Source organism: Chiloscyllium punctatum, chromosome 6 (assembly GCF_047496795.1).
Source record: "Chiloscyllium punctatum isolate Juve2018m chromosome 6, sChiPun1.3, whole genome shotgun sequence".
Lineage (NCBI taxonomy): Eukaryota > Metazoa > Chordata > Chondrichthyes > Orectolobiformes > Hemiscylliidae > Chiloscyllium > Chiloscyllium punctatum.
In genome coordinates, this window is record NC_092744.1 from 3,692,058 (window position 1) to 3,717,679 (window position 25,622).

General features: G+C 43.4%; 1 protein-coding gene across 1 annotated transcript in view; it reads left to right on the forward strand.

The window, feature by feature from the left end:
* LOC140478663 (uncharacterized) overlaps nucleotides 1–25,622 on the forward strand; it is a 298,481-nt gene that overhangs the window by 253,825 nt on the left and 19,034 nt on the right. The window contains exons 44-51 of the mRNA XM_072571895.1: nucleotides 2,971–3,040; nucleotides 6,604–6,675; nucleotides 7,215–7,340; nucleotides 11,345–11,443; nucleotides 17,795–18,001; nucleotides 18,401–18,578; nucleotides 23,432–23,546; nucleotides 25,230–25,402. Of these exons, the coding sequence (XP_072427996.1) occupies nucleotides 2,971–3,040; nucleotides 6,604–6,675; nucleotides 7,215–7,340; nucleotides 11,345–11,443; nucleotides 17,795–18,001; nucleotides 18,401–18,578; nucleotides 23,432–23,546; nucleotides 25,230–25,402 (1,040 nt within the window). The remainder of the gene's footprint in view (nucleotides 1–2,970; nucleotides 3,041–6,603; nucleotides 6,676–7,214; nucleotides 7,341–11,344; nucleotides 11,444–17,794; nucleotides 18,002–18,400; nucleotides 18,579–23,431; nucleotides 23,547–25,229; nucleotides 25,403–25,622) is intronic.

Below are 25,622 nucleotides of genomic sequence, written 5' to 3' on the forward strand. Positions count from 1 at the left end.
ACTGCATTGGCACCACCTCGTGCTCCCACGAGGAGGTTGAGCAATTCATCAACTTCACCAACACATTCCACCCTGACCTTAAATTTACCTGGACTATCTCTGACACCTCGCTCCCCTTCCTGGACCTCTCCATCTCCATTAGTGACGACCGACTTGACACTGACATTTTTTACAAACCCACTGACTCCCTTAGCTACCTGGATTACACCTCTTCCCACCCTATCTCTTGCAAAAATGCCATCCCGTATTCCCAATTTCTCCGCCTCCGCCGTATCTGCTCCCAGGAGGACCAGTTCCACAATAGGACACACCAGATGGCCTCCTTCTTTAGAGACCTCAATTTCCCTTCCCACGTGGTTAAAGATGCCCTCCAACGCATCTCGTCCACATCCCGCACCTCCACCCTCAGACCCCACCCCTCCAACCGTAACAAGGACAGAACGCCCCTGGTGCTCACCTTCCACCCTACAAACCTTCGCATCAACCAAATCATCCACCGACATTTCCGCCACCTCCAAAAAGACCCCACCACCAGGGATATATTTCCCTCCCCACCCCATTCCGCCTTCCGCAAAGACCGTTCCCTCCGTGACTACCTGGTCAGGTCCACACCCCCCTACGACCGACCCTCCCATTCTGGCACTTTCCCCTGCCACCGCAGGAACTGTAAAACCTGTGCCCACACCTCCTCCCTCACCTCTATCCAAGGCCCTAAAGGAGCCTTCCACATCCATCAAAGTTTCACCTGCACATCCACCAATATCATTTATTGTATCCGTTGCTCCCGATGCGGTCTCCTCTACATTGGGGAGACTGGGCGCCTCCTAGCAGAGCGCTTTAGGGAACATCTCCGAGACACCCGCACCAATCAACCAAACCGTCCCGTGGCCCAACATTTCAATTCCCCCTCCCACTCTGCCGAGGACATGGAGGTCCTGGGCCTCCTTCACCGCCGCTCCCTCACCACCAGACGCCTGGAGGAAGAACGCCTCATCTTCCGCCTCGGAACACTTCAACCCCAGGGCATCAATGTGGACTTCAACAGCTTCCTCATTTCCCCTTCTCCCACCTCATCCTAGTTTCAAACTTCCAGCTCAGTTACTGTCTCCTTGACTTGTCCGACCTGCCTATCTTCTTTTCCACCTATCCACTCCACCCTCTCCTCCTTAACCTATCACCTTCATCTCCTCCCCCACTCACCCATTGTACTCTATGCTACTTTCTCCCCACTCCCACCCTCCTCTAGCTTATCTCTCCATGCTTCAGGCTCACTGCCTTTATTCCTGATGAAGGGCTTTTGCCCGAAACGTTGATTTCGCTGCTCGTTGGATGCTGCCTGAACTGCTGTGCTCTTCCAGCACCACTAATCCAGTATTTGGTTTTCAGCATCTGCAGTCATTGTTTTTACCTTCATAGCAGTTGATACAACCAAGTGGCTTCAGAGGGCATTTGCAATTCAACCACATTGCTGTGGGTCTGTATTCAAATGTAGCCAGACCAGGTGACATTTCCTTCCCTGACATCATTAGTGAGCTAGATGGGTTTCACTGACAATTAACAATGCGGTTGGGCCAAGGAGTGGTAGATGGAGTTTAATTTAGATAAATGCGAGGTGATGTATTTTGGAAAGGCAAATCAGAACATGACTTGTACATTTAATGGTGTGTTTCTGGGAGTGTTGCTGAATGAAGAGACCATGGAGTGCAGATTCATAGTTTCTTGAAAGTGGAGTCACAGGTAGATAGGATAGTGAAGGTGGCATTTCTTATGCTTTCCTTTACTGAACAAAGTAGTGAGTATAGGATTTGGGAGGTCATGTTGCATTTATACAGCACATTGGTTAGGGCACATTTGGAATACTGTGTGCAATTCTGGTCTCCCTCCTATCAGAAGGATGTTGTGAAAGTTGAAAGGGTTCAGAAAGTTTTCTAAGGATGTTGCCAGAGTTGGAAGATTTGAACTACAGGGAGAGGCTGATTAGGCTGGGGTTGTTTTCCATGGAGCTTTGAAGGCTAAAGGGTGACCTTATAGAGGTTTATAAACTCATGAGGAGCATGGATAGGACAAATAGACAAGGTCTTTCCCTGGGGTGGGAGAGTCCAGAAATAGTGGACATAAGTTTAGGGTGAGAGGGGAAAAATTTAAATGGGACCTAAGGATCGACTTTTCCATGCAGACAGTGGTGTGTGCCAGAGGAAGTGGTGGAGGCTGGTACAATTAAAACGTTTAAAAGGCACCTGGATAGGTATAAGAATAGAAAGGGTTTAGAAGGCCAAATGCTGGCAAACGGGACTAAGTTAGGTAAGGATATCTGGTTGACATGGAGGAGTTGGAGTGAAGGGTCTGTTTCTGTGCTGTACAGCTTTATGACTCTAACAGTAGTTTTATGCTCATCATTTTCCATCTGTCATGGCATGATTCAAACCCGGGTCCCCAGAACATTAGCTGAGTTTCTGGAATAATAGTCCAGCAATGATACCACTAGTCCATTGAACCCTGTCTCAACCGTCTCTCTCCCATCCCCAAGCTAAATCTCTCACACCCCATTCTATGTCCTGACCAAGAAGGAAAAAAAAATGACCTTGCCAAGCATTCTCCATGTTTTCCTGCACTGGATCTACTTCCTTGTAAATATTGGGGCTATGGTGATGTTTGCTTTGATATCTTTATGAGGAAAGCAGAGGGCATTCATCCATGTTAGGGGCATGTTGATATCCACACAGTAACCCTTGTGGATACAGATGTAAATAAAGATGTTGTTTGAGCATACACATTACCTGTAGATAGTAAGTAGGAAAATATGTAATAGTTTGCAATGAAATGTAGTAATGATAGCCTTTCCACATTAATTTACACAAAGCTAATTTTCTAATGTACACTGCTAATGGACAAATGTTCTGCCATGCCCACACCTATAGCCAGACAGAACATTCACCTCTATGTCTGTTGATTTTCTCTTCAACTCTGCAGGGAATTCCAGGCACATCAGCTCAAGGTTCCAAAGGAGAGAGGGGTTCAACTGGAACTCCTGGGTTCCCAGGTATTAATCAGGAGCTTGGATTTTTTTGCTATGTATAAGGTTGTTGGAAATTTATGATGAATGCTACAATTCCAGCATGAACTTGCAATGATCAGTACTTACTTGCAGTCTTCACATAACTTCCTGCTGAGGGAACATTAATATTTGCTTATAGCTGTAAAATAAATATATCCCTTCACACTTAAGAAAGATCATTCTCAATGAGGGAGGCAGAATTGGGAAGAGGAGGGTGAGCATACCATAAGATTAGTCCAGAGGCATGAATCACTGACCAAAGCAGTTGACCGTCAACTAAATCATAAGAAAGGACTTGCATTTCTATAGCACTTTTTGAAACCTAAGAATATCCCAAAACATTTTACAGCTAATGACATTCTTTTGAGGTGCAGTTACCATTGTAATGTAGGAAGAACAGCAAAATGCTTCTACAATCAGTACTTTATTGCTGATCAGATAATGGTTTTCTTTAGGGTGAACTTTACTAAAAAATCAGATGAATTTTAATTTTGGCAGAGTTCCTGGAGGGTTTCTCTCTGCAAGGTCTAGACCATTTTCTTATGCCATCTTCCCAAACTTGATTCCCCATTTCCATGCTCCTTTAATGTCCTGCTCATAGTGGGCGGCACAGTGGGTAGCACTGCTGCCTCACAGCGCCAGAGACCAGGGTTCAATTCCCAACTCAGGCGACTGACTGTGTGGAGTTTGCACATTCTCCCCGTGTCTGCGTGGGTTTCCTCCGGGTGCTCCGGTTTCCTCCCACAGCACCAAAGATGTGCAGGTCAGGTGAATTGGCCATGCTAAATTGCCCGTAGTGTTAGGTAAAAGGGGTAAATGTAGGGGAATGGGTGGGTTGCGCTTTGGTGGATCGGTGTGGACTTGTTGGGCCGAAGGGCCTGTTTTCACACTGTAAGTAATCTAATCTAATCTAATCATACTCTCTCATGCATCGCAAGAAGATGTACTAGCCACTTCCTGGACCTCCCAGGATTCCTGGTGCAAGCACATTTTTTTCAAACTCAGTCATGCACTGGTCAAGTGCAGGCAGTCCAAAGCTGCCGTTCATGGTCATTTATTTGCACCAATTCATCAGAGAGAAGGTAATTAGCAACTCACTTTGTTGGTGCACACAAGGTCATCCTGGTGAATAGAGGAATGCATGCAATCACTGCCCATGGAGTGTTCCTCAACACCTTAATGATGATGGAGGGCCAGAAGAGTAAGAAGCGTGCATGATTTGTCTGGTACCTATTCTGACTTTCACGTCAGGAATTGTCACCAGCTGTTTTTGTCCAGCTGTTGGGAGAATGGGCAACTATGTATCAATGAGGTGAGATGATATAATAATGATGCCACTAATGTAGCAAATAGGCCTCATTGCTCTCTAGCAAGAATCTTATTTCGCCATTCAACAATGGTCAACATGGCTTTGTGTGTGGGAAATCATGTCGCACAAACTTGATTGAGTTTTTTGAAGAAGTGACAAAGAGGATTGATGAGGACAGAGTGGTGGACATGATCTATAGGGACTTCAGTAAGGCGTTCGACAAGATTCCCCATGGGAGACTGGTTAGCAAGGTAAGGTGTCATGGAATACAGGGAGAACTAGCCATTTGGATACAGAACTGGCTCAAAGGTAGAAGACAGAAGGTGATGGTGGAGGGTTATTTTTCAGACTGGATGCCTGTGACCAGTCAAGTGCCACAAGGATCGGTGCTAGGTCCACTATTTTTCATCATTTATATAAATGATTTGGATGTGAACTTAAGAGGTATAGTTAATAAGTTTGCAGATGACACCAAAATTGTCATGTTGCTGTCATGGACAGCAAAGAAGGTTACCTCGAATTACAATGGGATCTTGATCAGATGAGCCAATGGGCTGAAAAGTGTCAGATGCAGTTTAATTTAGATAAATGTGAGGTGCTGTATTTTGGGAAAGCAAACCCTAGCAGGTCTTATACACTTAATGGTAAGGTCCTAAGGAGTGTTGCTGAACAAAGAGACCATGGAGTGCAAATTCATAGCTCCTTGAAAGTAGAGTTGCAGGTAGATAGGATAGTGAAGAAGGCATCTGGTATGGTTTCCTTTATTGGTCAGAGTATTGAGTACAGGATTTGGGAGGTTATATTGCGGCTGTATAGGACATTGGTTAGGCCACCTTTGGAATATTGCATGCAGTTCTGGTCTCCCTGTTGTCGGAAGGATATTGTGGAACTTGAAAGGATTCAGGAAAGATTTACAAAGTTGTTGCCAGGATTAAAGGGTTTGAGCTATAGGAGAGGCTGAATAGGCAGGGGCTGTTTTCCCTGGAGCGTTGGAGGCTGAGGGGTGACCTTATAGAGGTTTATAAAATCATGAGGGGCATGGATAGGGTAAATAGACAAGGTCTCTTCCCTGGGGTGGAAGTCCAGAACTAGAGGGCATAGGTTTAGGGTGAGAGGGGAAAGATATAAAAGAGACCTAAGGGCAACGTTTTCACGCAGAGGGTGGTTCATGTGTGGAATGGGCTGCCAGAAGTTGTGGTGGAGGCTGGTACAATTGCAACATTTAAAAGGCATCTGGTTGGGTATATGAATATGAAGGGTTTGGAGGGATATGGGCCGGGTGCTGGCAGGTGGGACTAGATTGGGTTGGGATATCTGGTCAGCATGGACAAATTGGACTGAAGGGTCTGTTTCCATGCTGTATATATCAATCACGATGACTCTAATTGTTTAGAAAATGGGACCTTTTGCTCTCTGGAATCTCCTCAACAGCCAGCTCAAACAAGTCTCCCTACTTTCTCGTAATTGCTCATCCAGGGGCTGAGAAGATTATGCCCATTGTGATGTTGATTGAGGGATAAACATAGCACCCAGCTAAGAGTAGCGGGAACATTGCTGTAATCTTTCATCCAAAATAAGGCACCTGTAACAATGCAGCACTTCCTCAGCATTGCATGGAGTGTTGCCTGAATAGTTGTGTTTCAGCATCTGGAATGTTCGCAACCCCTGACAAAATAGCAGAGAGTAAAATGCAGTCTCAGCTCAAATATTCAATGAAGATCTCTAAGAGAATTACTAAACTGATCCAAAAGTCTCAAATGCCTATCAATCAGCTGGCTTTGCTTTCCACTGCTTTTTTTTTGTTGTAGATCTACATTAAAGCACAATTTGTGTGAATCTAGGAAACACACTCTAATTAAGATTTGTGAAGGCTGATGGGGAGATTGATGCTATAGAATTAAGTGGTAAAAGGAAAAACATGGCATAAACTATTGAGGAAATTCATTCATAAAGATGCTTTTGGCATAAAACAGTATAAAGTCAGTAGTGTATGAATTTTCTCAGTGAAAAACCAGCTTACTGAGGCTCTTACAGCAAATTGCAGTGACACTTTCTAGAAAATGAGATTTTCCATTTGCATTGAAATTACATTAGAAGTAGGAAACGTAGTGGGATTCGATGTCATGATCAATGAACTAATATTCTTCAGGTCCTAATGGGCTAGTTGGTGGGGGGATTAGTTTGTTTATGTACTGCATATTCTATTTATTTCTCATTCAATGTTTTTTTAAAACTACAGGTTTACAAGGTGACAAAGGAGTCAAAGGCCAGACTGGAGATGCAGGATTGTCAGGATTGCCTGGACAACCAGGTAACCTTACAAGTTAACAGGAGCAAAGAATGGGAAAGAAAATATTAAAGTCAGTTAAAATTTCTAGCTGTTTATTTTTGCAGTATTGGTGCATTCAAAACCCAAAAGGAAATCTATGCTACGTAAGATAAGCATTAGAAAGATGAGTGTAATAAAGTCCCACACAGGATTATAAGCAGGTTTTAATTTTTGAAATTGAGTTTAGTAAAGCACATTGTAATACCTCTGCTAAGGTATCCAATACTCAGTGCCAATTGGCCAGTTTGCATTGAACATGCTTCTACGAAGTAGGGAATCAAAGCTGCAAAATTGTTATTATGGTATTCTGCAGTTCATTCGCCAAGAGAAAAATGAAAATTGGTAATTTTTCTAGAAGTACAATCAAGGGATATTTCAGGCCTTTGTATTTATTATATTCTTGATTGTAGTTTGAATTTATGAGCACTTTTAAAGTATTTAGACATGCATTGAACCAAATTTAATTGCATCTTTTTGGAATTGATTCTGTTTCATCTGTAAGTACTTATGTTTGCTCTTAGGTCCAGAAGGGTTGCCATCTGTTATGCCAACAACACCTCTAAAGGGCGATTCCGGACTCCCGGGTCCACAGGGGTCTGAAGGACAAAGTGGAACTCCTGGATCTCCTGGACCACCTGGATGCATCGGTACTTTCAAAACCCTAAGGGAACCTAAAATTTGAATCTTACTCAGGGGCAATTCTCACAAATACTGTAAACTCATTGTGATGAAAAACTGAACTTATTTTGGCAATTTCAGATGAAAACATAAAATTAATAAATTTTGTAAGGCTTTGTCCTGTACCCAAAATGAGTCTGAATGTTATATTGGGTCCCATTACATTTCAGCATCACTCTCAGCCACTTGAAATAAATAAGAGTCCTTGCACACATTAATGAGGAACATAAAGATAATGCATTAGCACATTTTTCAGAAATTTGTTCACATGGAGAGGCATAAAAGTCAAGATGCTATCCAACAGAGTCAGCATAGTTTTATGAAGGGAAAATTATATTGGACTAATTCGCTAGAGTTCTTCGAAAATGTAACAAGCAAGGTGGATAATGGTGATGCTGTAGGTGTAATTTATCTGGGCTTCTGGAAGGCGTTTGATAAGATGCCACACCAAAGATTAATTCACAAGGTTGGATCACATGGGATTGGGGTAATTTATTAGCCCAGATAGGTGACTGGCTGATGGACAGAAGACAGAGAGTTGGGATTTTTTTTTCTGGATGGCAAGATGTGACTAGTGGGGTGCCACGTGGTTCAGTCCTTGGACCCCAGCTATTTACAATCTACATTAATGAATTTCATATGGGGATAGAAGGCTCTATAGCCAAATTTGCAGACAACACAAAAATAGGCGAGACAGTATATTGTAATGAGGAAGTAAGAATGTTACAAATGAATATAAATAGGTTAGGAGTGGGCCAAAATGTGGCAGACGGGGTTTAACATGGAGCAGTGCGTTTGGGTCAAAACACTGGTTTGTTTTCAGACATTCGTTACCATACCCAGTAACACCATCAGTGAGCCTCTGCTGAACCACTGGTGGTATGGCCCGCTTTTTATTTGTGTGTTTAGGTTCCCTTGGAATTGGTGATGTCATTTCCTGTTGCGATGTCACTTCCAGTTCTTTTTCTCAGGAGGTGGTAAAACACTACATTGGACAAACAGGGCAGAAAACTAGCCATCAGGATACATGAATGTCAACTAGCCACAAAAAGACATGACCCACTCTCACCAGTATCCTTACATAAGGAAGGACACCACTTTGACTGGGACAACACATCCATCCTAGGACAAGCCAAACAGAGATACACATGAGAATTCCTAGAAGCATGGCATTCCAAACAGAAATCTATCAACAAATACATTGACTTGGATCTCATTTACCACCCCTGAGAAAAAGAACAGGAAATGACATCATCACAGGAAATAACATCACCAAACCCAAGGAAACTTAAACACATAAATAAAAAGCAGGCCATACCACCAGTGCTTCACTGGAGGCTAAGTGATGATGTTACTGAGTATGGTAACAAAACGTCTGAAAACAAACCAGTTTAATGACCCAAATGCACTTCTCCACATTAAATCCCATCTGCCACTCCTAACGTAGTTATATTGTATGGTTACGAAACGTCTGAAAACAAACCTTCCAGCTCAGTGAACAAACTTACATCCAGAATAACGAAAGGAAACTGAATGTTGACTTTTATAGCTAAAGGAATATAATATAAAGATAAGGAAGTATTGTTGCACCAAACAAGGTATTGGTGAGACTGAATCTGGAGTATTGTGCACAATTTTGGTCCCTTATTTGAGGAAAGGTGTCCCTTATTGAAGCCAGTTTAGAGGTTAACTAGATTGATCCCAAAGATGAGGGGTTTGTCATGTGAAAAGAGATTGAACAGTTTAGGCCTGTACTCTCTGGAATTTAGAAGAATGTGGGGAAGTCGAATTGAGGTATTCAAGATAATAAAAGTTGTGGATAAAATAGACGTGGAGTGGATGCTTCCTCTTGTAGGTAAAAACAAGGACTGCAGATACTGGAAACCAGAGTCTAGATTAGAGTGGTGCTGGAGAAGCACAGCAGGTCAGGCAGCATCCGAGGAGCAGGAAAATCGATGTTTCGGGAAAAAGCCTTCATCAGAAGTACAGCTCTATTCCTGATGAAAGGCATTTGCCCGAAACGTTGATTTTCCTGCTCCTCGGATGCTGCCTGACCTGTGCTTTTCCAGCACCACTCTAATCTAGCTTCCTCTTGAAGGGCATTCCAGGACATGAGTCATAGTCTTAGGATAAGGGGTAATGAATTTAAAACTGAGTTGAGGAGAAACTCCTTCTTCCAAAGGGGTGTGAATCTGTGGAATTCGTTACCCCAAAGTGTGGTGGATGCTGAGACAGTGAGTAAAGTTCAGGAGGAGTTAGACAGATTTTGAATTGGTAATGAGTTGGAGAGATATGGAGAGAAGGCAGGAAAATGGGGATGAGGAGCATATCATCCATGATTTAATGGCGGAGCAGACTCAATAGGCTGAATGGCCTAATCTTATGAACTTACTTGCCAGTTATAATGCTAGCTAACTTCAATCTTAAATTACCCGAATTTGGAGCTACTAGGTACAGGATTATCCACGATCCTATTGAATAGTGGAGCAGGCTCAAGGGACCAAAATGGCCTACTCCTATTTCTTATGGTCTTATGAAGCACTTCTGCTGCAACATAATTATAACTCAAGCAACTCAAGCACAGTCATTCCTTCCTCCCATAACTATTTCAAATTGTGCTGGAAAATAGCAAGCTTTCATTAGATATCAAATTGTCGCCAAAGTTCACTAAAACATTATTCTATGAAGGTCCAGACATACATTTGATCAAAATCTCCAGTCTCCATGCTCTGGTATGTGCAGATTCAGGCAAAAAAGGGGTCTAAATAAATATCTAAACTCATATTCATTTGATCATGCTTTCATCTTTTTCCTATTTATTATCTACTATTTGTGTCATCCCTCTTTATCTTTGAAGATTTAGCACTCTGGAGTAGGTTTACAAATTTTGAACAATGGAAAACTAGCATTTCAGTGGAAATGAAATGCAGTTGCTTCCATATTGAGACAATTCATCTGCGACATCAGTCTTACATCTGGATGGAAAGTCAAATATCCATTATTCCTAACCTCTCAGTAGCTAGCCACTACTGAGCAGCAAGTAATGGAACATTCACATTATAAATCTAATTAAAAATTTTTTTAAAACATTGTTTGGCTGGAAATTGGCAGCTATGCGTCATTTATCCATCTTACAAACCACTTGAATTTCCTTTCAGACCATTGCACGTAATCTCCCATTTCATCTTGAGCTGAGCTTCCAATTCAGTTTCTTCTCTGTCACAAAAGGAGCTCATTTTCCTGACTAAAACAGGACCCACCTCGACTCCCACCTCAGCTAGTCTGCAAACAAAACAGTCATCAAAGCTTCCGTTGATTCCTGATGACGGGCTTTTGCCCAAAATGTCGATTCCCCTGCCCCTTGGATGCTGCCTGACGTGCTGTGCTTTTTCAGCACCATACTCTCGACTCTGACCTCCAGCATCTGCAGTCCTCACTTTCTCTAAAGCTTTTGTTATGCCTAGTCTCCAATATTCAACTTCTACCCTGGTTGGCTTTCCATTCTCTATCCTTTAAAAACATCAACCCATTCAAATATCTATTCTTCAAATCTTGACCCATACAAAGTTCCATTCAAGCATTCTCCCTTTGCTTGTCGGCCTATATTGGCTCAAATACCTTCATGGCTGTTCTTCCTTATCCTTCTAGTCGTCTACCAGTCCTACAATCCCCCAAGAGTTGTGTATTCCTCGTCTGACCTCTTAAACATCCATTTTCTCTAGCTTTACTGCTGCCATTTACACCCACGGCTGTGTAGGCCCTAAGCTCTGGAATTCCTTTTCTGAACCTCTCCACTCTCCTGTACACTTTTAAGAGCCTCATTAAAAAATGAACTTTTTAGTCAGCATCCAAACTTCTGCTTTCACTGTGTCAATGGTGCCTCATGATGAAATATTATGAGATGTTGAAATATTATGACATGTAAATGCAAATTGCTACAGTAACATAATACTGTGTTATCTTTTACAAACAGGTAGCCAAGGTCCAACTGGTTCACTTGGTCGTAATGGGCCTCCTGGTGGTATGGGACGTCCAGGATCAAAGGGCTCACCAGGATTTCCTGGACAACAAGGTAAATGAGGCAAGTTTCAAATGACAATGAGTAATTCTTAATAATTATTATTATTAATTGGGAAGGGAGGACAGTGAGAGGGAGATATTTTCATTTCAGATTTATTCTAGCTAAATCTTAATCAACCTGTTCAGAGATATTATGACACAATCACTACAGAAAAACACATCTTATTTTAATTTAGAGGGCAATAGTGGGCAGTTTGAGACCTTCAATGGCAGAAAGGTATATTCAAAGTTTGTGAGAAGATTTGTAGCTCAGGTGCTCGTTGTTGTGGTTCTGTTCGCTGAGCTGGGAATTTGTGTTGCAGACGTTTCGTCCCCTGTCTAGGTGACATCCTCAGTGCTTGGGAGCCTCCTGTGAAGCGCTTCTGTGTTCTTTCCTCCGGCATTTGTAGTGGTTTAATTCTGCTGCTTCTGGTTGTCAGTTCCAACTGTCCGCTGCAGTGGTCGGTATATTGGGTCCAGGTCGATGTGCTTATTGATTGAATCTGTGGATGACTACCATGCCTCTAGGAATTCCCTGGCTGTTCTCTGTTTGGCTTGTCCTATAATAGTAGTGTTGTCACAGTCGAATTCATGTTGCTTGTCATCTGCGTGTGTGGCTACTAAGGACAGCTGGTCATGTCGTTTCGTGGCTAGTTGGTGTTCATGGATGGGGATCGTTAGCTGTCTTCCTGTTTGTCCTATGTAGTGTTTTGTGCAGTCCTTGCATGGGAATTTGTACACTACGTTGGTTTTGCTCATTCTGGGTATCGGGTCCTTCGTTCTGATGAGTCGTTGTCTGAGAATGGCTGTTAGTTTGTGTGCTTTTATGAGTCCTAGTGGTCGCAGTAGTCCGGCTGTCAGTTCTGAAATGCCCTTGATGTATGGTAGTGTGGCTAGTCCTTTGGGTTGCAGCATGTCCTCGTTCCGTTGTCTTTCCCTTAGGCATCTGTTGATGAAATTGCGCGGGTATTCATTTTTGGCGAATACATTGTATAGGTGTTCTTCTTCCTCTTTTTGCAATTCTGGTGTACTGCAGTGTGTTGTGGCCCTTTTGAATAGTGTCTTGATGCAAATTCTTTTGTGTGTGTTGGGGTGGTTGCTTCGAAAGCAACCACCCCAACGCACACAAAAGAATTTGCATCAAGACACTATTCAAAAGGGCCACAACACACTGCAGTACACCAGAACTGCAAAAAGAGGAAGAAGAACACCTATACAATGTATTCGCCAAAAACGGATACCCTCGCAATTTCATCAACAGATGCCTAAGGGAAAGACAATGGAACGAGGACATGCTGCAACCCAAAGGACTAGCCACACTACCATACATCAAGGGCATTTCTGAACTGACAGCCGGACTACTGCGACCACTAGGACTCATAACAGCACACAAACTAACTGCCATTCTCAGACAACGACTCATCAGAACGAAGGACCCAATACCCAGCATGAGCAAAACCAACGTAGTGTACAAAATCCCATGCAAGGACTGCACAAAACACTACATAGGACAAACAGGAAGACAGCTAACGATCCCCATCCATGAACACCAACGAGCCACGAAACGACATGACCAGCTGTCCTTAGTAGCCACACACGCAGATGACAAGCAACATGAATTTGACTGTGACAACACTACTATTATAGGACAAGCCAAACAGAGAGCAGCCAGGGAATTCCTAGAGGCATGGCAGTCATCCACAGATTCAATCAATAAGCACATCGACCTGGACCCAATATACCGACCACTGCAGCGGACAGCTGGAACTGAAAACCGGAAGCGACAAATTCAAACCACTACAAATGCTGGAGGAAAGATCACAGAAGTGCTTCACAGGAGGCTCCCAAGCACTGAGGATGTCACCTAGACAGGGGACGAAACGTCTGCAACACAAATTCCCAGCTCGGCGAACAGAACCACAACAAAGTTATATTACAGGATCAGTATGTTCCCAGAGGTATAGGGTGGCTATTGTGGGGTGGGGTGTGGTGTTGGTGGTTAAGTCAGCAGCCTAAGACATTATACATAAATACAGATAAGCAGATCGTCTTCTTTTGGCGCCAAGTTCACATTTTGAACCTCCCTCTACTGGCCACCAAGTTATATGTAGAACTTTACAATACAGGCAATCCCCAGGTTCCATTCCTGAATCCATTCATGAGTTGATTTCTACACAATTCAGAATACAATGCAGGACAATATAAAGCAGCCAATCATAAGTACAGATGTAGTGATTGTAACAATGTCAGCCAGGTAGAGTTTCCCAATTGGAGGTGTTAATCTGGTCCAATCAGGGAGCCTTGGCTGACAGATATAAACAAGAGTGTCAGAGATTCTGTTCATTCAGAGTGCTGAGGAAGTCGGACCAGTGTCAAGAATATGCACCTTGTAAACAAAGGGTGAGTGGATGATGGGATACCAGCCTCTGTGGAGTTATTTCATAGGAAATGTTCATATGCTGATATTTAAAAGTACACCCCTCTATGGGATCATGTTTATAAGTATGAGTGAATTGGATGATCATAAATCAGAGATTTATGATCCACCTACACCACAAGTTTTGTCACTTCTGTCCTCCATGTCATCACTGACGCCACGTGTTCTGCCAGTTCCGCTTCCACAGATGTCATCGTCGCAACCACTTCCCCCCCTCACTTTACACCTCTCACCTGCACACCGCCGACACCTCCCCATGAATCCCACTGTCACCAACCCCGGGGTGAGCATCACTTCCACAAATAATGTCACCCCCCCGGTCCTCCCACTACCACACGAACTCTAGTCAAATTCTCCGTCCCCACTCCCAGCTCCAGCCCTATACCAGGTCCAAGCCCCCAGCCCTGCCGAGTTTTCACCATCCCCCCAAACCTCCCCCTCACTGAGGATGAATGATCAGTCCTCAGCAAAAGCCTTACCTTCATCCCCCTCCATCCATGTATCAATGAATTCAATGCATGTTGTGACATCGAACACTTCTCCTACTGCCCCCGAGCTTACTTTTTCAATCAAGACACCCGCCCATCTTCTGAGGAACCCTTCCAATGCACTCCATCCACCTGGACGCCCCATGCAAGTCTGTTACCCGCTCTTAATCTCTTTATTTCCAACTGCTGCCGTGACATTGACTGCCTCAACCTATTTATCCCCTCCCCCACTCCAACCTCTCACCCTCCCTCTGCTCCAACACCAACCTCACCATCAAACCAGCAGACATGGATAGTTTGGCGCACTGACCTCTACACCACTGAAGCTAGGCGCCAACTCAAAGAGACCTTCTCCTAATGCTCCCTTAACTATGACCTCACCTCCCACCATCAAACCATCATCTCCCAGACTGAACACAACCTCATCAACTAAGGGGATCTCCCACCCACAGCTTCCAACCTCATAGTTCAGGAACCCTACAGCGCCCAATTCTACCTCCTACCCAAGATCCACAAGCCTGACTACCCCAGCCATCCCATCATCTAAGCCTGCTCCTGCTCCTGCCCCACCGAATTCATCTCCACCTACCTCAATACTGTTCTAGCCCCCTGATCCAGGAATTCCCCAAGTACGATTGGACACTACTCTTGCCCTCCACCTCCTTCAACACTTCCGTTTCCCTGGCCCCAAACACCTTATCTTCAACATGGATATCCAGTCCCTTTGCAGCTCCATCTGCCATAACCAGGGCTCCAAGACCTCCGTTTCTTCCTCCCGACATCCACACCAATACCTTTCCACTGACATTCTTATTCGTTTGGCTGAACTGGTCCTCACCCTCAACAATGTCTCCTTCCAATCCTCCCACTTTCTCCAGACGAAAGGGGCAGCCATGGACAACCACATGGGCCTCAGCTATGCCTCTCTGTCAGCTACATGGAAGAGTCTATCTTCCGGAGTTACACCGGCAGCACTCCGCACCTTTTCCTGCACTACATTAATGACTGCATCGGCGCCACCTAGTGTTCCCATGAGGAGATTAAACACTTGATCAACTTCACCAACACATTCCATCCCAATCTAAATTCACCTCGACCATCTCTGAAACTCTCTCCCCTTCCTGGCCTCTCCATCTCCATCAACGGTGACCCACACAACACCAACATTTTCTACAAACCCACCAACTTCCACAGCTACTTGGATTACACCTCTTCCCTCCCTACCTCCTGCAAAAATGCTATCCCTTATTCCCAATTCCTTTGCCTCCACTGTAACTGCTCCAAGGAGGACCAGTTCCACCACAGAACACACCCAGATGGCCTCCTTCTTTAAAGACAGCAATTTCCCCTCCCACGTGGTTGATGATGCCCTCCAGCACATCTCATCCACTTCCCGCACCTCTGCCCTCGAACCCCACCCTTCCAACCGCAACAAGGACAGAACCCCACCCCAGTCCTCACCTTTCACCCCACGAACCTCCGCATACATCGCATCATCCTTCGCCATATCCGCTACCTTTAAAAGGACCCCACCACCAGAGACATATTTCCCTTCTCACCCCTATCTGCTTTCAGTAAAGATCGTTCCCTCCACAACTACCTGGTCAGGTCCATGCCCCCTAACAACCCACCCTCCCCTCCTGGCACCTTCCCCTGCCACCGCAGGAATTGCAAAACCTGCACCCACACCTCCTCCCTCACCTCCGTCCAAGGCCTCAAAGGAGTCTTCCACATCCATCAAAGTTTCATCTGGACTTCCACACGTCATTTATTGTATCATTGCTCCTGATGCAGTCTCCTCTACATTGGGGAAACTGGACACCTACTTGCAGAGCGTTTCAGAGAACATCTCCAGGACACCTGCACCAATCAGCCCCATCACCCCGTGGCTGAACATTTCAACTCCCCCTCCCACTCTGCTGAGGACATGCAGGTTCTCGGCCTCCTTCATCACCACTCCCTTACCACCAGACGCCTGGAGGAAGAACGTTTCATCTTCCGTCTCGGGACCCTTCAACCGCATGGCATCAATGTGGACTTCACCAGTTTCCTCATTTTCCCTCCTTCCACCTTACCCCAATTCCAACCATCCAGCTTAGCACCATCCTCATGACCTGTTCCATCTGTTAATCCGCTCCACCCTCCACTCCGACCTATCACCTTCACGCCCACCTCCATCAACCTATTGCAGTCTCAGCTGTCTTACCCCCCCACCCCCACCCATTTATCTCTCCACCCCTGAAACTCCCAGGATCATTCCTGATGAAGGGCCTTTGCTTGAAATATCGATGTTCCTGCTCCTTGGATGCTGCCTGACCTGCTGTGCTTTTCCAGCACCACTCTAGTCTTGATCCCCATAAGTCAGAGATTCCCTGTATAATAGGATTCATGGTCTGCACATGCCTCCTGCTAACTTAGTTAAATTTGCCTGTTAACATTTCTGAAATCTTTCTCTCTCATGCTTTTTAAGCTTCCCTTTCGATATGTCTACACTCATCACTCAGCCACTCACCATGATAATGAGTTCTACATTTTCACCAGTGTCTGAGTACAGAAGCTTCTACCAAATGCTTTATTGATTTCTTCAAGGCTATCTTTTGTTTTAACCTGTGTACCTAGATTTGGACTTCTTTATAAGCATGTATGTTGAAAGGGATAGGCATAGCGCATGGTCTGTCTAGTGTGCTATTAAAATTACAGAAGGGTCCAATACAATGTCTAGATCTGCAATGATTCATGAAGCTGTCACTAAATTCTGCAGCAGAAGACTCCAGGAAATATGATTGTGGAAGTGAAATGTCTTACTATCTCATTATAAATTGTAACCACTCCCTTTCCATTGGATGGACGGAGTTAATGTGGAGTTACCCCCTCTTCGTAGTACATAAGAACATAAAAACTAGGAGCAAGCAATTCAACCCCTTAACCTGCGGCTTGCTAATCTTACCTCAGCCTCATCTATTTCCTGGCCCCATCCCCATAACCCTTTAACTTTTCACTAACTAAATTTATCAATCTTCTCCTTCAATGTATTCAGTGTCCGGCATCCACTGCACTCAAGTACATTCATAATCCTTTGGTAAAAGTTCCTTCTCCGTATTTCTTCTAATCTGTCACCCCTTAGCCTAAAACTATGACCTAGTGTTCGAAATGTTCTTCTATTATTCAGTGAAGGAATCTCCACTGTGACAATAAAGACCACATTGTAACGTGCTTTTCAAAATTTAGCAAGACAGATTCATAACTAGACTTCCCCACACACTCGCTATGTCCTTCATAAGTTGTAAATAGGCAAATACATTTGAGACCAGTTTTATACAGGTATTGAGAGAACAATGTACCAGTGTAATGAGTAAGTAAAAGCATATTCCAAAAAATAAGGCTATAACCTCATTGTCCTGCTGCAAATTGAACAAGTGTTATTATTGTTTAAAATTAGGACCAAAGGGCTATCCAGGTCCCCAGGGACAGGAAGGAAACAGGGGTCACCCTGGACCAACAGGAACAGATATCCAAGGTTTTGTTTTTACACGTCATAGTCAAACTACAGAGATACCTTTGTGCCCAGGCAACACTAAACAGCTATACATTGGTTATTCTCTCCTCTACGTGCAAGGTAACAAACGTGCATATGGACAAGATTTAGGTATGTTAATTCAGTTCTGATCGAATTAATGTTACATTTTGAAATGTGTTTTAAAAAAAAACTGCTGCACATCAATTTTAACGTAATGAAGGGCCACACAGAAAATGCCAATATTGCATTCAAGCACAAGTAGTCAAATATTTGTGTTGTTGTGCATTTTCCTAAAATGTTTGAATTCACACATTGCTTTCTCTGCCATATATTTAAGGGAGAGGTAAATTACACAATTTTGAGACTAAACCATCAACTTTATAATAGCATTTAACAGCAGCACTAGAAACAATGATTAACTAGAATGGTTACTTGTGTATTTGTGTAAATCCAATCCATCTGATTTACAAATAATGCAGTTTTGAGTTTCTTTGTTAAGTGTACATGCTGTGTTTTTGTGGCTTTCAGGAGCTGCTGGGAGTTGCTTGCCAAGATTCAGTGTCATGCCATTTTTGTTCTGTGATGTAAATGATGTCTGTAACTATGCATCAAGAAATGACTATTCTTATTGGCTATCAACTTCAAGACAAATGCCAATGGATATGGCTCCAATCAGTGGAAAAGCGCTGAAACCATTTATAAGCAGGTAGTGCCTTCATTAAACTGTTGGTGTAGACCTCTCTAGAAGTTGATAGAGCCCAGGCTTAGCTATAAAGAACAAGAGTTATAATTCATCCTTACAGATTCGGAGACCCCATATTCAATCCCTGCACTGAGTTAGCTGACCAGGTTGTTGATGTACATTGTGACACTGTTGGAGCTTCAACTATACAACACAATCATACTCATGAAAACTTTAGATGACTGAACAGAAATCTCAACATAAACCGAAAGAACTGTGGACGCTGTAAATCAGAAACAAAAACAAATTGCTGGAAAAGCTCAGCAAGTCTGGCAGCATCTGTGGAAAGAAATCAAAAATTAATGCTTCGAGTCCAGTGACATTTCGTCAGAATTGATGGTAGCTAGGAAAATGTAGATTTATATGCACAAGATAGCAGAGGGGGAGGAGTTAAGAAGGAAAAGCTAGGTGGTCGCAGAACCCGAACAGAGGGGAGAACAGTTGGACAGATTTAGGAGTTGATACCAATCCAGCTAGCAGCATGAATAGCTATTAATGGGGACTGTTAGTAGCTAACAATGGATTGTATGTAGTAGCAAACTGGGATAACAAGGACTGGCGGGTGAGGGTTGGGGTAAGGATAAGGAAGAACTCAAGCCCTAAAGATGCTCAACTCAATATTGAGTCCAGAATGCCACAGCATTCCCAAGCAGAAAATTAGCTGCTGTTCTTCTACCTTGCATTGAGTTTCATTAGAGCACTGAACAAGTCTGAAACAGATTTTGGCCAGGGAACAAGTTGGTGTGTTTTGTCCGCAAAAAAGACCCTGATCTTCCAATTACCTGTCGCTTCAACACACCATCCTGATCGCTGGCCAACATCTCTGGCTGACAGATATAAACCGGGGTGTCAGAGGTTCTGTTCACTCTGAGAACTGGCTTTAGGAAGTTGGACTAGTGTCAAGTATTGTTCACATGTAAACAAAGGGTGGCTTAGTGACAGGATACCATTTTAAACGCCTGCAAACACAAACAAAAACAAGTTAGTTTAATTAGTGGTGGAAATAAAGTTCAATAGCACAAGTCTATTGGGTTTGACAAGATGCTCTTTTTGATCCCTAACAGCTTCTGTTCTTTGATCCTCTTACTCCAGGTTTTTTCCATTTCTTTGCAGGAGGCAGAGAGCAATTTATACACTAATTACAAAGTCTCTTAGTTACAAGCTAAAGGCAACCACTTACAACAATCGCTGAGAAAAAATAATTGGCTGTCTTCAAGCTTCAGGTACTTGTACCTCACAAAGCTGGAGACATAGAACCTGCTCTTTAAGCGATATCATATCATTTACAACCACAAGCTGTTCAGTTGTTCAAAAATCAGAGAATTGTCATCAGGCCGATAACCTTTGGGAGCCACGATTGATCATAATTTCATAAACCATGTTGCCAGTCGAATCTCACTGCACATATACACTCCAGTGCTATTCCATCTTCCTTCACCTCCCCCACAGCCTGCAAACCTCAATGCAAACATGACTACCAATGAATTCAAGTAACATTTTTTTGCAAGGGCAGGAATTCTCTCCAGTCCTTGATCTTGAAACAGTCCTTTCCTTGTTTCATTCCAAAATCAAAAATAAAGACAATAAAATGACATTCTTTTTATATTATACAAAAACCTGAATTAGAACACAGCTAGTACAGTGTACGTAGTTCTGGGCAACACACCTTAGAAAGTATATATTGGCCTCAGAAAGAATAGAATATAAGTTTTGTAGAATTATACTTGGACTTCAAGCATAGGTTAACAAAAATATTTATACCTTGAAATTTAGAAGAATGATTTGAATAACACTTTAAACACTGAATAACACTGAAATGGAAACAGGATAGATAAAGACAAACAATTTCTGCTGGTTGGGTTGTCTCATCCTAGGGCTGTAGCCCGAATATTAGAACCAGATTCTTTTAGGAGTGAAGTTAGGAAACACTTTTCTACGTGAAGGGTAGAAGTAGTTTAGAACTATCTTCTGTAAATAACAATCACTGCTTAACCAACTGTAAATTATTAATCTGAAATTGCTAGATTTTTTATGATTCAAAATCATTAAGGGATATGGAGCCAAGGGTTGAGTTATGGTGTAGACCAGCCAAGATTTCATAGTGGACTAAGTCAAGGTGATAAATGATCCATTCCTGTTCTTATGTTCCCAGGGCAACATTCAGTCTTCTATTAGTGGGATTTGGATCCCAGGTTGAGGACAATAAATTTGTCAGCATTCTAACTCCAAACCATTAACCAGTGACCCCTACTGAAATCTGCATGCCTACATGTGGAGTGAAGAAAAGATTACATTCAGTTCCATTTCCCAATGTCTTTCACACTGAATACCTCAAATTTAAACATTTACAAAGGAGACATTTATTTCTCAGTGGAAGATTGTTATTGCCTGACTTAATTCAAGGAAAGGCAACGGCTGAACTGCTAATCCAGAGACGAAAGTAATATTCTGGGAACCTGGGTTCCTATCCCACCATGGCAGATGATGGAATTTCAATTCTATACAAAGTCAGATGGAGTGGTGGCTCAGTGGTTAGTACTGCTGCCTTACAGCGCCAGGGACCTAGGTTCAATTCCCACCTCCAGCAACTGTCTGTGTAGAGTTTGCACATTCTCCCTGTGTCTGCGGGTACCCGATTTCCTCCCACAGTCCAAAGATGGGCAGGTTAGGTGAATTGGCCATGCTAAATTGCCCGTAGTGTTAGGTGCATTAATCAGGTGAATGTAGGGGGATGGGTCTGGGCGGGATACTCTTTGGAGGGTTAGTGTGGACTTGTTGGGCTGAAGGGCCTATTTGCACACTGTAGGGAATTTAATGTAATTTAATGGGTGGTACAGTGGCACAGTGGTTAGCACTGCTGCCTCACAGCGCCACAGACTGAGTTCAATTCCCACCTCAGGCAACTCTCTGTGTGGAGTTTGCACATTCTGCCCGTGTCTGCGTGGGTTTCCTGCAGGTGCTCCAGTTTCTTCGCACAATCCAAAAATGTGCAGCTTAGGTGAATTGGCCATGCTAAATTGCCCATAGTGTTAGATGAAGGGGTAAATGTAGGGGAATGGGTCTGGGTGGGTTGCGCTTCGGCGGTCAGTGTGGACTTGTTGGGCCGAAGGGCCTGTTTCCATACTGTAAGTAATCTAATCTAATCTAAAAATCTGGAATTAAGAGTCTAATGATGACCATTGTCAATTGTTGACAAAATCCACCCAGTTCACTAATGTCCTTTCGGGAAGGAAACTGCCATCCTTACTTGTTCTGGCCTACACATGTCTCCAAGACCTGCAGCAATGGAGTTGACTCTAAACTGCCCTTTGGGCAATTAGGGATGGACAATAAATGCTGGCCTAGCTAGCTGTGCTATCATCCCATGAATGAATTTTAAAAATGTGAATTTTTAGCTTTTATGATATTCATACTATAATTAGCCCAGCCTACTGAGAAGTTTCACAGTAAAAAAATTGGATTGTCCAATAATTTCAATTAGGATATAAACATAGGATGTGAGCATAAAAGGTACAGTTAGTAAGTTTGCAGATGACACCAAAATTGGAGGTGTAGTGGACAGCGAAGAGGGTTACCTCAGGTTACAACAGGATCTGGACTTGATGGGCCAATGGGCTGAGAAGTGGCAGACGGAGTTTAATTCAGATAAATGCGAGGTGCTGCATTTTGGGAAAGCAAATCTTAGCATTATTCACTTAATGATAAGGTCCTAGGGAGTGTTGCTGAACAAAGAGACATTGGTTTATAGCTCCTTGAAAGTGGAGTCGCAGGTAGATAGGATAGTGAAGGAGACATTTGGTATGCTTTCGTTGGGAGGTCATGTTGCGGCTGTACAGGGCATTTGTCAGGCCACTGTTGGAGTATTGCGTGCAATTCTGGTCTCCTTCCTATCGGAAAGATGTTGTGAAACTTGAAAGGGTTCAGAATAGATTTACAAGGATGTTGCCAGGGTTGGAGGATCTGAGCTACAGGGAGAGGCTGAACAGGCTGGGGCTGTTTCCCTGGAGCGTCGGAGGCTGAGGGGTGACCTTATAGAGGTTTACAAAATCATGAGGGGCATGGATCGGATAAATAGACAATGTCTTTTCCCTGGGGTCAGGGAATCCAGAACTAGAGGGCACCGTGGGCGGCACGGTGGCACAGTGGTTAGCACTGCTGCCTCACAGCGCCTGAGACCCGGGTTCAATTCCCGCCTCAGGCGACTGACTGTGTGGAGTTTGCACGTTCTCCCCGTGTCTGCGTGGGTTTCCTCCGGGTGCTCCGGTTTCCTCCCACAGTCCAAAGATGTGCAGGCCAGGTGAATTGGCCATGCTAAATTGCCCATAGTGTTAGGTAAGGGGTAAATGTAGATGTAGGGGTATGGGTGGGTTACGCTTCGGCGGGGCGGTGTGGACTTGTTGGGCCGAAGGGCCTGTTTCCACACTGTAAGTAATCTAAGTAATCTAAAGTTTAGGGTGAGAGGGGAAAGATATAAAAGAGATCTAAGGGGCGACTTTTCCATGCAGAGGGTGGTACGTGTATGGAATGAGCTGCAAGAGGATGTGGTGGAGGCTGGTACAATTGTAACATTTAAGAGGCATTTGGATGGATGTATGAATAGGTTTGGAGGGATATGGGCCAGGTGCTGGCAGGTGGGACTAGATTGGATTGGGATATCTGGTTGGCATGAACGGGTTGGACGGGTCTGTTTCCATGCTGTACATCTCTATGACTCTATATGAAGAATTTACTGCTAAATAACAACTTCAGATTAAGGTAATTTAAGTGACACACATACATATATGTCCATGCTAACAGAACATGTGTCTTGTTTCCAGATGTACTGTTTGTGAAAGTCCTGCAATGGTCTTAGCTGTTCATAGTCAAACTGTTCAGATCCCACCATGCCCGAGGGGCTGGAAGTCTTTGTGGATAGGCTATTCTTTTGTAATGGTACGTACACAAACAGCTTGTATTTTTATACAGTGCCTTTAGTATAAGTAATCCTAAGACCTTCACAGGAAAATTACAACATAGAAATTTTGACAGACTGAAAGGAATGTAATCGGGCACACCAGCAAGACTTTGGTTAAAAGGGTAGATTCTAAGGAATAATTTTCAGAAGAAATGTTAGGAAGACATCACAAAAAAAGTTTGAGGGACAGGATTAATCAATACTTGGAAAAGCAGGGATTGATCAGGGATAGTCAGCACAGATTAGCTAGAGGGAGATCATGATTGAGTTTTTTTGAAAAGGTAATTAAATATATTGATGAGGGTAGTGCAGCAAATGGAGTTTAATGGACTTCAGTCAGGCCTTTGACAAGATTCGACATGAAAGGCAAGTTTAAAGGTAACAGTCCATGGGATCCAAAGTGGATACAAAAGTGGCTAGCAAACAGTAGGAAAAGGGTGACGCTGAAAGGAGGGTTTTGTCATTGGAAGCCTGCGACCAGCAGTGTACTACAGGGATCGATGCTGGGACCCTTGCTGTTTGTTATGTACATTAACATTTTGAATGTGTAAGTTCATAGAACACAGAAAATTGGTGGTGTTGTTGATAGTAAGGAGGATGGTCTCCAGCTACAGTCTGATATTGATCAGCTGGTGAACTGGGTAGAGCAACGAGAGTCAAAATTTAACTCTGCTAAAAGAAAGGTGATGCATTTTGGGAGGTCTAATGAGGGAAGGATATACACAATGACTGGGAGTACCGAGAAACAAAGGAATCTTAGTGTACAACTCCATTGATTCTTGAAGATGTCAGCATAGGTAGATTGGGGGGTGAAGAAGGCATATAGAGTGCCTGCCCTTCATTACCCAAGGGATAGAGTGTAGGAGCAAGGAAGTCTTGTTACAACTTTATAAAACATTGGTTAGTCCACAGACGGAGTACTGTTCGCCACACAATCGGAAGGATGTGATTACACTGGAGAGGGTGCAGAGGAGAGTCATGAGGATATCGCCTGGGTTGGCAAGTCTAAGTTAATCAGGAGAGACTAGATAGGCTGAATTTGTTTTCCTTGGAGTAAAGGAGGCTGACAGGCAATCTGATTGAGATGTATAAAATTAGAGGCATAGATATGGTAGATTGTGAGGATCTTATCCCTACGGCAGACAAGTCTAAGACCACAGGACATCAGTAAATGTTTCAAAGGGGATCTGTGGAAAAAAGATCCAGAAGGTGGCAGAAATATAGAACTTGCTGCCTGAGAGTGTAGTGGAGGCAGGTACTCTCAAAACATTTAAGAAGCATCTGGATGAACAGTTAAAATGTCAGGAGACTAGAGACTAATTGCAGGTAAATGGCATTAGTGTAGTTTGGTATTTGCTGGTCAGTGCAGACACGGTGGGCCAAAGGGCCTGTTTCTAAGCTGTATGACTTCAGGGAAAGAATTCCAATGCATAAAACTTTATCAACTGAACAACCATCAACAACAAGACAATTAAAACTGGGGATACTCAAGAGATCAGAATTGGAGGAATGCAGTGATAAAGGAAATCAGAGAGTGTTCACCTATCACAAAAAGTCACAGACAACAATGTTCATGCTAGGAAAGGGGATACAGACAAAAGTTGAGTCAAATTTCAGTGTTGTTCTTAAAGCTAACATTCTTTTTTCCTCTCCAACACTAGCACAGAAGCTCAGGTGCAGAGGGATCAGGCCAAGCACTGGCTTCACCTGGCTCCTGTTTAGAAGAATTTCGTGTCGCCCCCTTTATTGAATGTCATGGAAGGGGAACATGCAACTATTATGTAAATACCTACAGTTTTTGGCTGGCGACGTTAGATCCCTCACAGATGTTCAGGTATGAAAGCAGCACCACAGACAGGTTTAATATAGTTTAAACATGTGAATATGTCTCCCACCTCATTCGATGTTTGTTTTCATTTAATAAATAACTCAGCAAGTGTAAAGCAGGCTGCGAATTCTCCATTGGGCATTACTGACAAGGTTAGCATATATTTTCTCTATTCTTGGTTGTCTTTGAGAAGGGAGATAGGAACTGCCTTCTTGTACTGCTACAG